This window comes from Serinus canaria, chromosome 8, assembly GCF_022539315.1.
Source record: "Serinus canaria isolate serCan28SL12 chromosome 8, serCan2020, whole genome shotgun sequence".
Classification (NCBI taxonomy): Eukaryota; Metazoa; Chordata; class Aves; order Passeriformes; family Fringillidae; genus Serinus; species Serinus canaria.
Window position 1 is genome coordinate 19,430,812 of NC_066322.1, and position 16,324 is coordinate 19,447,135.

Here is a 16,324-nt window from a genome sequence, read left to right on the forward strand (position 1 = left end):
TGGTAGAATGGAAAAATCAGTAAATGAAATCTCAAGGTGAGTTTATGAGTATGATCTTGAGTGTATGAGTTAGTGGGGCTCCCTTAACATAGGTTTGGCTAACGATGAATTACTCCAGCTGTTTCTGTCTCTGAAGAAATAGAGTTGCTTTTGCTATATATCTGCTTACAATCCCTCTAGTTAACAGCCTAGAAGGGGAATCTGGCCTTTGATTTTTAAATATGGGAAAGGCTAATAAATCCTTGTGTCTAACATATAATTAACCTATGAGACTGCCTGGCATGGGCTACTATTCTGGCAGATACAAAAGCAGATTACAAATCACACTCCACAGGAATAACACTTGCAGTAGCTAGGACAAAACTTGTAATGAGATCTGTCAATCCTGAGGCTTTGAGGAATATATTTTTTTTCCTTGCACAGAGACAGGAGTGTTTATTACAGCATTGTGTCATCTATTGCTTGCAACTTTTCCTTTGAAACCTGTCATTAGCAGGGTACAAAGTGGTGAACAAGATGGAACAATTAGTTTCCTCTTGTCAGACATTTCTTGCACTCTTTGGCCATTGGAAAAGTATGTAAATGGAGTCAAGGAAGTATTGAGGAATTGCCTGAGACCTGTTTTAAAATGCTATGGAACTCTTATGAGTGCTTCAAATTTTAATTTATTTTTGATTAATGATTAATAAATGCATTAGTGGAAATAAGGCATAAATCGATCTTGGTAATCATGGAAAAAACAAACAATTTCATTACTCTGCTCCTCAAACAAGAGCTAGAACTGTTCCTTGGATTTCATAGCATTATTACTGAAGCTGCAGTCCCAAAGCAGAGTGACATCCTGAGCATAGAGAAGGCTGTGGATTTGCCCTTTGGACATGTGGAAACACAGGGATGGCTGTGCCCCTCTTCAGCCATCCAAACAGAAAAAACAGGGCTCTCCTCAAGCAGAGGAAGTGCCCCAAAGATGGGGAGAAAACAAAGAGAAGTGGTTTTAAAAAGCTCAGAGATCATTCTGAAGCAGGAATACAGAGAATGTAATTCACTGGTTGTATAGAGCGGACTATTAGTGTTAAATAAACAGTGAAATCTTACAGAACCCATCTATTACAAAATCACACATTTGCTTCTATGAATATATCTTAGTTGTCTGATGAAGATGTCAATTCAGAGAATATCTAAAATAAAGAGGCTATATTGTATTTACACTTCCTAAGTGATACATGTTGTAGAGTGTGAGCTGCTTCATAATAAATGGATAGTTTTGTGAAGAGAACTTTAAAAAAATGTCATAGTTTTAATGAGGTGCTGGTGTTCTCCCTGCCCAGATTGAATCCTGTCAGGAATGGAGCAGTGCTGTGGCCTTGCTGTTGTTCAACCCAAATTGAGCATGAAGAGAACTACAGGAACAAGAATTTCCTTGCTCCCACTTCTGATGCAGGCAGTAACACGGGTATGCATTAAATGAGTGTAATGTGTGGCAATCCTTCAGAGCTGCTGTGCCCACACTGACTGGAACTCTGCCCATGGCTGGAGTGTGGTGCCAGCTGGGCAAAGCAGGAAAGCTGGGGCATAGCTGTGCTCTGGCACTGCTGAAATTCCACACAAGTGTCTGGGGTCAGAAAATACGATTATGTTAACAGCTACAAATATGATACAGGCTAAAGAGTATCTCTTACTAATCTCTGCATCAAGTTCCTGAGCTGGGCACTGAGTCTGATCCAGCTCCTGGTGACAGCTGAAGGACTTTTTCAGCTGACATAATGGAATATCTTTGATGTTGGGCACTTAGGAGGATGGGTGGGCTGTCACTGTGCTGTTGGGAGGGACATTTTCTCATGTGGTGATTTGCATGGATTTTAGTGGCTTTTGCAAGGTACCATCCATGGATAAGAGTTTCAGTGAATCAGCACTGCTTGCTGACAGCCTCTGGACATCTCAGTGTCTCAATCCTCATGTACTGTGCCTGGCCAGTTGTTTAATATAATCCACACTCAAAAAACAGTCAGAAAGAGGGGATGGCATGTGACAAATGTAATGTCTTTATCTAAAGCAATAGTTTAAAGTTAGGGATTGCTGCTATATCTTCTATTACAACTTTCTATTGACTCAATGTTCATATTCAGTAAAATAGTCACACATATAGGGCTTATTTTCATTCTTTTTGCTACATAAACAACCTAAAGATTATCCCTATGTCCAGGAGACTGTAGTTGCCTGCTCTTTATAAGCTCAGCTTTGTCAGGAGATTCTTGCTTCTCTATGGAACGTGCTGGAATTGATAAATCAGGTTTTACTTTGAAAAAGTGGGGGAGTCTAACTCAAAATACATTATGTTCCTTGCTGAGCCTTTTTCTCAAGAGCTGCTTTTGTGAGAATTGCATATTCCTTATACACACTTGACTAATGCACTTTGTGCATTGTGTTATGTGTACACGTCCTAAATTAATCTATTTAGAAATTCTGGGGAAGATCATTCCTCCCTGTATTTATATACAGCATATTTCTGGCTGTGGCAAATGTGCCCAACATCAGTCATATTCACACCAGCTTGTTTTAATCACCTCACTCAGATGCCAATTCAGATATTAGTTTCCCTTGTAATATTACAGAGTTATCTGTCCTACAAAACTGACTTTTAATTTTTGTTTCATACTCAGAATCCTCAGCTCCCAGTGAAAGTACCTGAGATGGATACCTAAGTGTAGGTGACAATGATCTCAAAGTCTGCCTCTAACAGTACAAGCTATTCCTTAGTCAGAATATTTTTTCACACAATTCCCTGATGTTTTCACAGTCTGAGATAATTATTTTAAACAGCTGAGTGTCTCACTGCATCAGTGGACCCAGATGTTCTCCACTGCACACATCCTCTGCAGGCTTTATTAAATAGGCTGTAACCAAGCAGCAGGAATGCCCTCCTAGCTGTGTCACCCTTTCTGGTGGCTTGCTCTCCTGGGCAGGTCCTGGTGCTGCAGTCCTGTTAGACACACTGTGGGCATACCCTGGCACACAGAGCATCCTGATGTGCTCCTCCACATTTGCTTTACACTTCATATAAACCATGGAGGAAATTCCAGGGCTTAGAATTCAAATCCCAATATGCACAATGACTTTTTTCCCCCCATATAATAATTACAAAGCCTTTATGATCATCATAATCCTGTTTTGTACAGAGCCCTAATTAAAGTAAAAGCTTGATGTTGGCCCATAACTGCCTTGTGATCTCCTCACATACTCATCAACTTACCTTCTGCATTTTGCTTTTATTTGCCCCTTCTTGCACATTTTGCTTTGCCAATAGATGCCACAGTTAGCTTGCCAAATTGCTAGTTGGAAATTGCACTTACATTTTCCAAATTATATGTTAGGTTTTCATAATAACTTAAATAGACAAACATTTGAAGAAAGTCTCAAGAATACAATCTTACATATTCCTGCCTCTTGAGGTAATTTTGCCAAGTAAACTATGAAAAGACACAGGTTTGGGATGCAGATCAGGTCTTTGTTGTTTACACAACCAAAGTCCTTGCTCCTCTTTTCATGTAATGCTTGAAGTTATGAAGACACAAAAAATAAAGACATATATTTCAGTGGAAATATACCTAATCCTAAGCATATTTCCTATGTGAAAGAAAGGGGTAGATAATTTACCAATAATAAAAATATTTTATAAATGTAAATCTATCTACACACTTAAATATCATCAGATATTCAAACCATGCCAACTGTAGGAAAATTAGGACTATAATAAATCTCCTAGAACATGTTAAAATGAAAAATAAGAAAGTTTGGTTCATCATAATGAATGCAGTCCTGATTTGATATAACCAGAAATCACAGATAAGGAGGTCATTCAAGATCAGAAAATGAATTTTTTTTCTTATTCTGTGGACCAGAAAAACTAATTCTGACAGTTTGTCAGTCCACATACTCTAGGTAAAGAAATATAATTTCTCTTTTGTCATTTTGACATTAATATTATTTTCTGTTGTTCTCAAAGTCCTACTCTGCTTGAGTTGCATATTATAAAATGTGAAGATCATTACACTTTTCCCTAAAAGGATCAATTGTTCTCCTGCTGTCATACATATATGATATGTTCCTTAATTTGAGGGAGTTGGACTATACAAATTACAACATACCGTTCTCTATCCTTGTCTATAATTGAGTGAAAGCCTTCCTGCTGGGAAGTAACAATGATTTCTTTGATAAAACAAAAGGGACAGAGAGAAGCATTTTTATGTCCCCCACTCAGATGATTGCAGAGATGCTGATGTTCTAAATGCATCATCAATATCAGATGATCTTGTTTTTTCCTCTCAAAACTCTCTCATTTAGTTTTAACTGCAGATCCTTGAGTTTTGTGAATCTGGATGAACATGATTCATCTGTGTACATGACTCATGTATATGTCCTTGGTAAGGGTTCTATCCCAGATACTGATGGATAACAAACTTTAAGGAATAAATGAGGTCAAACAAATAATGCAGGATTGTACACTGAGTAGAATGGAGACCTGCTGTCAGCTGAGGAAATGGCTGGGAGGTCTCAAAACTGGACCACCCTGCTGTGGCATTCTCTTCCCACTTGCTGTGCATTCCTTCCCTTTGGGCTTTCACTACTTTGTGCCATGCACCAGCAGTGCCAGCAGCTGGGGTAAGCAGGGCTGAGACCCAAGGGGGTCCAGAGGTCTCTTTTTGGGCTGGGACAAGCCAGTGATGCTGTTATGGGACATCGTCCTGCTGGCCTCTGTTTGAAACCAACTGGGTTACACTGGGAATGTCTGTAATCAGAAATGCTTTGATGTTCCATCAGTTAATCTTTGCCAGTTTTCCCAATGGAAAAAAAAAAGCTTTTGCAATAGCATATAGTAAAATTAGAATATATTCTGTTTCTTTTATGTAAATTCTTTAAAGCCATTTTCAATGGTAGAATGGGTTTAAATAAGGGTCAGTAAGATTCACATAAAGTATTAAAACACTGCTAAATAGAGCAGGTTTCTTAGCAATTAAATTAGGTTTCTCAGAAAAAAATTCAAAGCTATCAGGATAAACATTAAAGCAAAAACTTTACCACTTTACAGACTAAACACTCAATTCTTAACAAAAGACAAGTTAATGCACAAAAAGACATTCCCATTGAGATTACAATATCATCACATAATTCATTTTAAAGAGATAAAAAAACTCACTACACCCTGGTAGACTTATTAAAGATAAGGTAAAATTTATTAGAAAAAGAAATACAAAAAAATGTTACTAATAAAATTTTTTGTAGGACTTCCCCAAAGTTTTATTCAATGTATTCATACTAAATTGATCTGTGGATTAGACTGGACATTCTAGTGAATATTCAATATTGGGAGCCTCGAGCTGAAGCTTCCTTTACATGATACTGCTGACTCATCTCAAAGCAATTCCTGCAGACTGGAATTGTCTGTGACAGGGTCTATAAAAACAGTGGAAAAGGAAGTATTGCTTCAGCATATTTCAATTAAATACAAGTTTTCAAAAATTCACTAAAATTGATGGAAGGAACTTGTTATACTTCAATAGGCAGTGGATGAGTCTGAGCAGCTTCAGTCTCCCAGCCCATGAATGGGGCTCTGCTCCTGTGCAGTTCCAGTGGTGGGACCATGGCTTCATTTCAGACCTGGTCACTCAACCTGGCAAGGTGAGCCTGGCAAGGTGAGCAAGCTGGAGAAGAGAAGGTCTGAAAAGGGACTAAAGATGCAAGGACTAGGTATGAATAGACCTTACAGGTCAGAGGCACTTCCCTGCTTCTATGTAAATAAACAGCGACAGCACCAGCCTTTGCTGCCTGTCCATGGCATTGGCTCACACTCAGTACGCCTGTCACAAACTCACTGCTATAGGAGTACTTGTCTTGCACCTCTAAGGCACTGATTTCCTGCTGTCTTGTACCTTGTGCAGAACTTGTCTCAGAGCCAACTGCCTTAAACTGTACTGGATTTGATGGATGAGTTTTATTTGCAGCACCTCTTTCCAGATTGCTGAGACATCTTTGATCTTTGTTGCTATGTACCTGGTCAGCAAAAGAGGATCATCAGCAAGATGCAACTTTCTTAGCAGATTTTTAGCTGATGCTACATTTTAGAAAATGCTATCTTTTATGTATGGTTTCACTGAGATAGCTGCTTCCTGATGCCTTCCTCGATTCTCAGATGTGACGTTACTCTAGGCAAGCCCACAAACCCAATATCCTGTCAGTTCTGGATGCCTGCAGCACAAAGAAAGGGAAAACCAGCTTTTTTCCCTGCATGGACTAGAATATATTGTTTACTGGATTTTTGATGCAAAAGCAGCCAAGTTCAGCAGCAATTCAATCCTATATTAAAGCAAGATAAAGACCTATTGCAAACTTCAGGTGACTTGTTATCTGTAGCATGATTTTGCTGACTAACAGGATCAGAGGCCAATTTCAGAGTGTTTTAAAAATACATTCTACAAGTACAGCCTGTACTAGACACTGCACAGAAGAGTGGCTTAGCACAATCTAATGATCATGGAAAGTACAGCTGCCCAAGGTAATCAAGAAAATCTTGGGAGATTGGTCAGTCTAGTGAATGGCCAGGACATTGCAGTGCTGGGGGAAGGCTGATCACATCCCACTCCTGTACTCATACTTTCCAGCTAAATAGTAACCAGGAGGCAGAAGAGATTATCAGTAAAGTGAAAATCAAATACTGTCTGTTCCCCTGTTTTCTAGTAATGCAGCACCAACTCAAGGTATAAAGCTTCCTAGACTCATGCTTTATTCTGATTTACTGTAATACCAGCTGTAAAATAATATAGAACTACACCATTTTTACTTTACTATTATTAGGTCTCTGTGAATTACTTTTATTTCTCTCATCATTGAATCAATTTGCAGTATGTACATTCTAAGTAATGGAAGAAGTACTTTTATATATCAAACTATTTAAAAGATCTTAATTTTGGATTTACTTTTATTTGATCACACAGAAGTACAGTTACTAAAAAAATTCCTATGACTTATCTCCGTATCGTCTTCATAGCCAAGCAAACATGATATATTGTACTTAAAAAAATTATGTGTTTAATGGTAACATCCATAGCTGATAAGACCATTCCTGATGTTCCTTAGAACAGTGTTAAGTGCCAATGACAGTTTTATTTTGCAGTATAATTCATGAGAGAATTACTCTAGTTCAGTGATATTCACTGGAAATTTTTCTTCTTCAATGATGAGGGATTTAAATGCAGAAAAACTGTGTTTTAGTCCATGTTAATAAACAATATAAACAATACTCAAGGAAAGCAGTACATTTTCTTAACTTAAAACCTAGAGTTGGGTTTTGAAAGTAACAACTTATCCTGAGCTTTACACTGTTAGCAGTGTAGGACACTTTTTCTGGTTTTCCAACTAGAGCACTGCTATTCTAATACTAGAATAATACAAGTCAAATAAATGAATTTAGAATGAAAAGGCATGAATTTGTCTACAGAGAGTTGGGGTATAAAGTAGAAATATAATGATCAGAGACTCTTTTTCCATTGGCTACTTTTCTAAAACTCAGCATTTATGGAGACTCTGTTTTAACTGAGGGAGTTTTGCTGTTTTGGTTTTTTTTTTTTGTTGTTGTTGCTTGTATTGTGTATGCATTGCTCTGATAAATATATATATATTTACATAAACTAAGACTACTATAAATTCTAAAAATACAGCTGGAGAACCAGTAAACACGTTAGAATAAATATGTTAACATCTATATGGTTGCTTTCTGAAATACTAATCTCTTGAAGTGTTTTGGGATAGCTAAAAACAGTGACTACAAAAAAGTGAGGCAGATGTGCAAAGAAATGTTGAGCTATTGTTTATTGTATTCAAATACAAGGTCACCAAATTAATGAGTGGGTCTTCTGCGCTATTATGGACAGAATCCAAGCAACTTGCTCAATGTTTCTGCTTGCTATTTATTAAAGAACACTTGCATAGAAGTGGAGGTTACCTCAGCTTTTTGCATTTGAACTGTGGGATATGTTCCCTGCCTGGGAGATATTACAGCTTAACAGATGTCTCCCAGATGGTTCCCTGATCCAGTTGTACACAGAAGTCAGGTCAGCAGCTTCGGAAATAAAATTTAACTCACAGGAAATACTTATAGTTGATTCAGCATGCAGCAATATGACCTTTGTTAGTATTGAAGGAAAAAGAAGAGAAAAAGTTTACATACTTAGAATAAAAAACTTTTGGTGAAAATATCAGAGAAACTTTTAGTTTCACATTCCTAGGGCTCACCCAAAGTTCAAAAAACCCCAACAATTGAAAGAAGAAAGGTTTAATAGAATAACAAACTTTTTGGTATAAAAAATTAATGAAACTTTTAGTTTGCTATTCTGGAGGCCTACTCAGTTTCAAAGAAATTTGACACAAAATACCTAATCTTTCACATATTCTAACTGCCTTTTTAACCCAACTTAGGCCCTCTGCAAAGTCTGCATTCAAAATGACAATAAATATTTAATGTTCATAGGTATCTATTTGAGATGTTATTCACAAAGACTTCCTCCATGATCCCTAAAGCCAATGCAGGAAGAAAAGCTACTAAAAAGTGCTCTGTGTTATAAGTCTCTAGGGCAGGGAAAAGCAGCAGCATCTCAGGCACATGTTAAAGAAAGGAAAAGAATCTTGTTCTTGTGGGGTTAGCTCAGAGCCAGACCAGCAAGCAGAAACCCCATGTGGTGGGCAGTAGGAGCACTGGGCTGGCACAGGGAACACAGCAGAGCATGTATGCTTGTAATGTTCACAGAGAGGCCACAAAAGAAAACAGATGACTGAAACTTGCACTTGTGTGCAGTTTCAGTTACTAGTGTCATCTTTATAGCAGTGTCATTTGATATGTGCTCCATTTTTTTAGCTGCTTTGAAGCATTCTTGCTGCACACCAACTTAATTTAAATTGCCTGGTGTGGTACTTATTTGTGCCAAATGTAACAATTAGTTGTCAAGTGGAATTTTCATATCCTGAAGGTAGATGGTACATTTTAAAGGCTTTACAGAATACTGAGATCACTGTCCTTGTGTTCTCAAGGCACCAACAGGCTTTAAAGGCCTTGACCAGCCTCATCTGGAGCTGTTTTTAAGCTGAGCCTTTGGCTTTCAGTGGCATGGGCAGTGCTGCTGGAGGAGTGCTGGTCTAGATCAGTGCTGGTCACACCTGCCCCTGGCTGCTGAGCTCTTGAGTCAGGCCTTGACCTTCAGACTTCACCTTGGGCTGCTGCAGTGCTGTGGACCTGCCTGGCAATCCTGGCACTGCTCCTGGTGTGTGGGGCTGACTGTCTCTCCCTGTCAGAGCTGTATCACCACAGTGACCTTGTCCTGTGATGGGGACTCTTAGTTGGATGTGGGGGCTCCCTCTGGAGGTTTCCTGCTCACCTTGCTCAGGTGCTGTGGGGTTGTGCCCTGGCTGCTCTGTTTTGCTCAGCTCCTACCTTGCCTTTCCTGATGGCCAGAGATGCTGCCCACTGAGGCTTACTCTTGTGCAGCTTGTCCTTAGTCTTCCGCATATCTTCTCATTATGCAGTGGTAATTAATATTTATTAGATTTTATTTGGATTTCTCTGTTCTTGATTTTCTATTCCTTTTTCTCTTCAGTTTCCAGTTGATTTTGCCCTTCCTTTCCTACCCTTCTTCTCAGGCTCTCACTGAACCTCCTAGTTGTAGATCCCACTCCTCTCTCAAATTCTCCTGTCTCCTTCCTCTAGGAAATCCCTGACAGTTGTCTTCAGTAGAACTACTTCATGCCTATCCTTGATGAATGAAGATTTATTACTTGATCTGTCCCTAAATCAAGCACTTCCTCAGGCCACTTCCTCACAAAATACATCAGAAGAATTTTACTGAAAGTGAAAGGGAGAGAGAAAAATCTCAGGATTTAGAAGAAGTAATTTATTATATACTCTTTGTGAAATCCAAGAAAGGTCACTGCACTTAGAGGATTGAGGAGGAGTTGGGGGTTGGGTGTGGAATAAAATGCCAAGCTCTCCCTTAATTGAATCTTAGGTGTACAAATCCCAAGTTCTTCCTCTTTACAAGATTCATGTAAATTTCCTCTTGCCAAAATTATTGCTGAATAAGCAGAAAGGAAAATGGCATCTGGTTTGGTTTGGTTTGGTTTGGTTTGGTTTGGTTTGGTTTGGTTTGGTTTGGTTTGGTTTGGTTTGGTTTGGTTTGGTTTATTTCTGGGCTAAATTTCTGGAATAAGTAATAAGTTAGAAGAATGTTCTGCAGTAAATGCAGTGTTTGACAGGTGTGCTTCTTTCAGAGCAGACAAGTTTTCCCCACTAACTAATACTTATGCAAAATGTAAATAAGGATCTGCTACTTGGTTGTGTCCATCCGGGGGTACAAATCAGAAACATTAGAAGGAGATTTCATGAACCCCATGCAGGTTTGGTGGTGTATTTTCTACACTGATGAACAGATTTACAAACAAAGGGGCTAGGTGTGGAAAAAGAAAAATAAAACCCACAAAACCAAGCAAACAATAAAAAATTTTAATTTTTATTAACCAAAACCCAACAGTAAAAAATGAGGCAAAAGGGAAAAAAACCCCACAACACCACCAGAAAAAAAAACAACACCTCTGCAAACCAAAGCCCCCCAGGAGCACCTGAGTGCAGCAGCCACACAGGGACAGTGGGACTCTGCCTCAGCACAGCTCTTGGAAGTAGCACCAAAGCAGCTTCCTCTTATCCCTGCTGTTACAGTGGCAGGGGGCAGCTCTCTCATGAAGAAAATCTTTCATTTCCCACTCCCCCAGCATTCATTTTTGCAGCTTTCTGGTCCAAACATTTTGCTGAATATGAGACTGGGGTTTGTTTGGGGTTCTTTTCACACTATGTGAAGCAATTGAGATGTCAGGTATTGGTTCATTACAAATTCTTTTTCTATGACAGGAATCAAACCACAGCAGCCAAAGTTTCTACATTTCCAAACCTTCCTTTGTCATTCTGATTGTGAAAAGCTTTTTATGGCCTCCTGACTGCCATATTCCCAAGGCTGTGTTCAACAGTGCCTTGTTTCCATTTGTCCCACCATTTCACCTCACTGCTATATCCTTACAGCCGATGCAAAGGCTACTTTAGTAATTAAAAAGGCACTATTTCTTCCTCCTAAATTAAGGAACTAAGAGTTGGAAATTCCAGTGATCCCCTAGACAGAGTATTCCATCTGTACATGCTCCTCTGATGAGCAGTACATTTAAATTGCAACTTTCCTGGTGGCTTTCTGATCTGAACTATTTTGAATGCTCAGACTTCAATCCAGGCAGTAATTAATGGGACTAGTGGGATTCCAGCCTGCTCCCAAAGGGCTCTGCAGAGTGCTCAGCCCCAGCCCGGGGGAGCTTTGAGCACAGGGAGCACTCTGTGGGTAACACTGGGATATGTGAAACTCCATGGAGTGGCCTTGACTGAAGGTAGCATGGTCTGAAAAATATTTATAGGAAAAAATGATTACTAAGATGATAATCTTTCACTTACAGAGCTCTTCCAGATCATTCTGGAAGCACACAGATGAAGGCAATGCCATGCTTCACTGCATAGATTTTATTAAAACTGCACTACAAAAATAACTGTCCTAAATGTATAAACAAGTTGGTTAGACCCAGAGTGTTTTATCTAGAAAAAGAATGTTTGTCTTGGGAGGATAATTAATATTTAAATATCTTATGATATTTAAGTATTATATAAACATGAAAATAATTTGTTTTATAAAATCTAGGGGAAAAAAACTGGACTTATGAGAGTGTGCACTTGAAAGCCTTTCAAAGCAGTCATGCTCGTATTCAGCAGAACCAGAATAATAACACGCTAGATAAAAACTCTAATTAGGGTACAACAGGCAGGTCCTAGGGGGAAATAAAGCCATTTATAGTTGTGTCTTAAATGAAGCAGAGCTGCAAAGTAAATTTTATAGACACTCTGCACTGGAAAGAATTTAGCCACTAGTAAATATCCTTATGTTTTGCTGTTTGCCTTAAAATAGTCTCCTCTCATTCTCTTATACTTCTCCTTTTAAATAAGACCTGGGTCCAATCTCTAGGCTGACTTTGGCATAATATATAAAGTGTAGATGCACACATCAGATATTAATGATTGTTTGAGCTCTTCTATTTAGTAGTAAAAGTGGGAAGTCCACTTCATTCCCATACAAAATTTGTTATCCTTTTCCATGATTTACAGAAAGCCTTAGTGATAAGTGAGCTGCTGTAATTCGAGTCAATAAATCTCTAGAAGACTTTTAAGGTTATCAAAGGAAATTCTTTTTGCAGCAGGGAAGCTTCTTCTGCAAGAAGAATGAAATTCTCACCAATAAAATTCTGCCAGAGGAGAAGTAGATGTACTTCCTAGCATTAAAAAATAGAGTTGAGACACAAAGAAGTTTAAAAAAGATCACTCAAACAGAATAGGACTTTGTTACAACATAAGTGTCCTCAGTCTGGGAAATATATATATTTTTTAAATGGAAATTGTGGTAATGAAGCCTCTTGTATCAGTTTTAGTCCTTACAGTTGTATATCAATAGTTTTAAGACCAGAATAAGTCCAGGTATATATTCTTACTGCTGATCTTACCAACACTGGAGAAATACTTCACACAGTACCTGGATATCTGTGGGACTATTGGTGAAACAAGGGTCTAAATTGCCTGGTCATGGGGTAAAAGAAGGAAAACAAATGGCTTTTAACCACTGCTGTGAAACTCTTTGAAGCAAAGGCATCTCTTGGAAGTTAAGCCTGAAGAAAGAAGATTTTCTGTTGTGCTGCCCCATGAGAATGTGTTACTGCAGGGACACTGCAGCTGTGTGAGCATGTGCTGGACACTTGGGCTCCCTGGGGCTGGCATCCCAGTGGCACAGCATTTCCAGCAACTTTTAATAGCAAGTTCTTCTCTTAAGGAGTTTTAAACTTGTTGCCTATATAAGTATAAAATATCTTTTATTGGAAGGCAGTATTAGGTGTTTTTGAAGGTGACACTAAGATTACACCTGGAAATAAAATGAGTATTATCCTGTGTATTCAGCAGAATTACTGCAACCTGGTGATTTTGTACAAGCCTATCTCCAAGTAAATTAGTGAAAACATGTTCAAAATGAGAGTTTGCACAGTTATGTGACAGGAGCTCAGTTTCAGTATAATTGTTAATGAGTTTGCAAAAATGAAGCTTACTTTTAAAATGAATGTGAATTATCCCTCACCTCAGAGCCTGCTGTGGATAGAAAAATGTCCCAGTGAAGCTGGAATTGTAGTGTCGTGTAGGCATTTCCCAATCAGACCCCAGTGTGAGTGGCAGATGCCATTTCAGTGAGGGAAAAACAGGCTTTATGTACTCCTTACCTCTCAGAGAGTGCAATTTCCTTGCTTACATATTGAAAATAAGATCCAGATCTCTGACTGGCAGAAGTGTGCTACATGCATGTCTAAAAGTGGGAAAGGCCGATATTAAGCTAGTTCCAAAGCTCTTTTCTGCTGGAAGTGACTGGCACTGACCTAGCTTGCAAGCTGTTCTGAATTGTATAACCTGTTTTCATTCCTCCTCTGGTTTTGACATATGGGGATCACCTGAATGAAGCTGTGCCTTTAGCACTTCTGTACAGAAAGTAGCTGATGGAGTATTGCTTTGTCTACTGCAATCAGCACAGCCTTATTGTATTAACATTTCTGACAAGAAGATGGAAGAACTGCTGCAAAAAATAAAATGTGTTTGTAGGAGTTCATAGAAATGGCAAATGGTGAAAAATAATTAGCTGACGTGAAAGAATGCTGTTCTCTTGAAATCACTTTGAGAAGATCATCAGTATGATGGTGTCATGTGTGGAAGGTAAATGGAGCTCGTGGCTAGGACACCCAACAATGTGGATCAAACCACTGCACTTCTAAATACAAAAGCAGGAAATGACTTATGGAAACAGAAAACAGAAATAATGCCTATGCAAATAAATAAGATCACCTATTTTTTAGCAGTAATTGCTAAACAGAAATGTCCTCCTTAATTCCAGATGCTCTTACAGCATAGAAAAATAAATTCCAAAACTGAAACTAAACCCACTATTCTAACTATGTAGCACAGAAAACCAGAAAGAACTACCTGAATTACATATCTGAGATCTCTTCTCAGAACACTTTCCCCTTTTTGCAAAAGTCTTTACTCAAAGCAGTCCACATCTGCATCTAGGGAGAAGAACATAAGGACAGCTTCAAAAATAATGTAAATTTCCTCATATTGTCAGAAAGAGTTATTGCTAAGATCTGATCCATATGGATTTGTATAAAAATGAACCAGCCTATATGTGCTTACAGCTACAATGCATATAAGAAAAAGAAAACACCAACTTTTCATATCAAAAATGCTGCAGAGTTCCATAAAATAAACCAAAATGTTAACAGAACAGTATCATTGGCAAGTAAGAGTTACAGCATCATCTAGTGGTCAAATATGAAAGGAGAATTTTTGGTGGATTGTCCGTTGTTTTTGTATTTTATTCAGACAGAAAAATTTAGCAGCATAAAGAAAATGGCGACTTCTGCTCAGGAAAGCTGTTATCTTTTAAAGCCCTTTTTAAATATTAACTTTCTCTTTTTGCAGAAAGTCATTTTTTGTGAATCAGCAATCATTTTGCAGTCTCAGGCTGTATGTATGCCTACATAGCTGTGGGGGACTGGTGTTCTCTGGATGCCAGGTGCCCACCACAGCTCCTCTCTGCCTGCCCTCCTCAGCAGGGCAGGGCACAGGAAATGTGGCCAAAGGCTCCTGGACCCAGACACCAACAGGGAACACCTGTCCTGTGTGAAACAAATACAAAACAGATACAAAACCAGCTGGGATCTTATCACCTCTCATTGCCCTGTACATCCCACAGTTCCACTAGGAAAGCCATGCTGGCCTTTAACCCTTTAATGTATGATTCTGCCCAGTGTAAAATCACCTTAAGAGAATGAGAAGCAGATGTTTTTCTGGGCTTCTCTAAAAGTTTAGACATAAGTTCAAAGACATGTTTTACTTCTGAAGACATATTCCCCACAGCTCACCATCAAAACCTGAAGGGATGGATGCCAGCTGGCTCCTGCTCCCTTCCAGCAGCACTTCAGTTCTGTGGGGCATCCCCAGAATGGCCAGATAGGCAAATTGTCATTCCTCATATGGGACACCATTCCCAGGGATTGAGGGACACGGACCATGCTATACAAGCAAAGCTCTTTGTTGCATCAGTTTACCAGATTTATAAATCACTAAATTGTGTCCAAAATTTTCCACTCAGACTCCTTTGCCCCTGTTCCCTTAGTAACACAATCTTCTCAGTTATCATTCTTTCGCCAGCAATGTCCTTGTTACTTTCTTTTGCCAGAGCGGTCAGAGCGTCCAGACAGGATGTCTTAACTCTTGTCCTAGCCTCTTATCCTTGGGAGTTTATCTCTCCCAAGGCCAAGAGGATGGTGGCACTACCCAGTTCAGCTTCTGCAGCTGTCTGATTTTCCACGTTTTGGAATACTTTTGATAAAGTATCTTTGTTTATGTGATAGGAAAGAGTGCAGTTCTGGATTTGGGTGCACTGCTCATGAACCACTTGGTTTATGATGGAGTATAATCATTGTGAAAAAGTATTTTATCTTCAGCTGTTGGGTTATTGAGGAAAAAAAACAAACCAAATAATGATACTGATCTATCTACCCAAATAATAACTGATAGCTTTGATCCATGTGAATTTTGACACCTGCTAAAGGAACTCTGTCATACTGCTGGTGCATAAATAGGCGGTGAAGAGACCACAGCCTTACACTGAAGGCACCATGCGGATCCTTCTCCTCCTCCTCGCAGCTGCAGGGCTTTGCTGGGGGCAGTACAACCCCAACACTCTCCCAAAGAGAACCTCTATTGTGCATCTCTTTGAATGGCGCTGGAAGGATATTGCTGAGGAGTGTGAGCGCTACTTAGCTCCACATGGATTTGGAGGAGTTCAGGTGAGTTGTTTCCTGGGAGCAGGAGGAAAATGGCATTGTAATATTTGATCAATAATTTGATCAATAATGCCTGAGTTTGAGACAGTCATCTCTAAGTAACTTTGCTGCTGAGGAGGGAGGGTAGGAAGTAGTCGTAAGTGCTTTTAGAAGCAGCGCTAACTCTGCAGGACCCTGTAGGGATGAATGATGGTGTGTGTCTAGCAGATGAGTTACAAAGGGGCATGCTCAAAGGCTTCCCCTGAAAGCTAAGTAGAAGGTAAAGCTCCTGGCCTTGTTCTAAAGGAAGTAAGGAAGCAGTGAGGTTTGGCATTCCTAA

At 39.2% G+C, this 16,324-nt stretch overlaps 1 protein-coding gene across 3 annotated transcripts in view; it reads left to right on the top strand.

Moving 5' to 3' along the window:
• The first annotated feature begins 1,336 nt into the window (after nt 1-1,336).
• Nucleotides 1,337-16,324, top strand: part of LOC103815125 (pancreatic alpha-amylase-like) — a 48,189-nt gene continuing 33,201 nt past the window's right edge. The window contains exon 1 of one of the 3 annotated variants that reach the window (XM_050977229.1): nt 1,337-1,453. In XM_050977229.1, coding sequence (XP_050833186.1) covers nt 1,346-1,453 — 108 coding nt within the window. In that variant the 5' untranslated portion in view covers nt 1,337-1,345. Of the gene's footprint in view, nt 1,454-15,029; nt 16,009-16,324 lie in introns of those variants that run through there. The other 2 variants (XM_050977232.1, XM_050977226.1) reach the window with 2 other exon arrangements.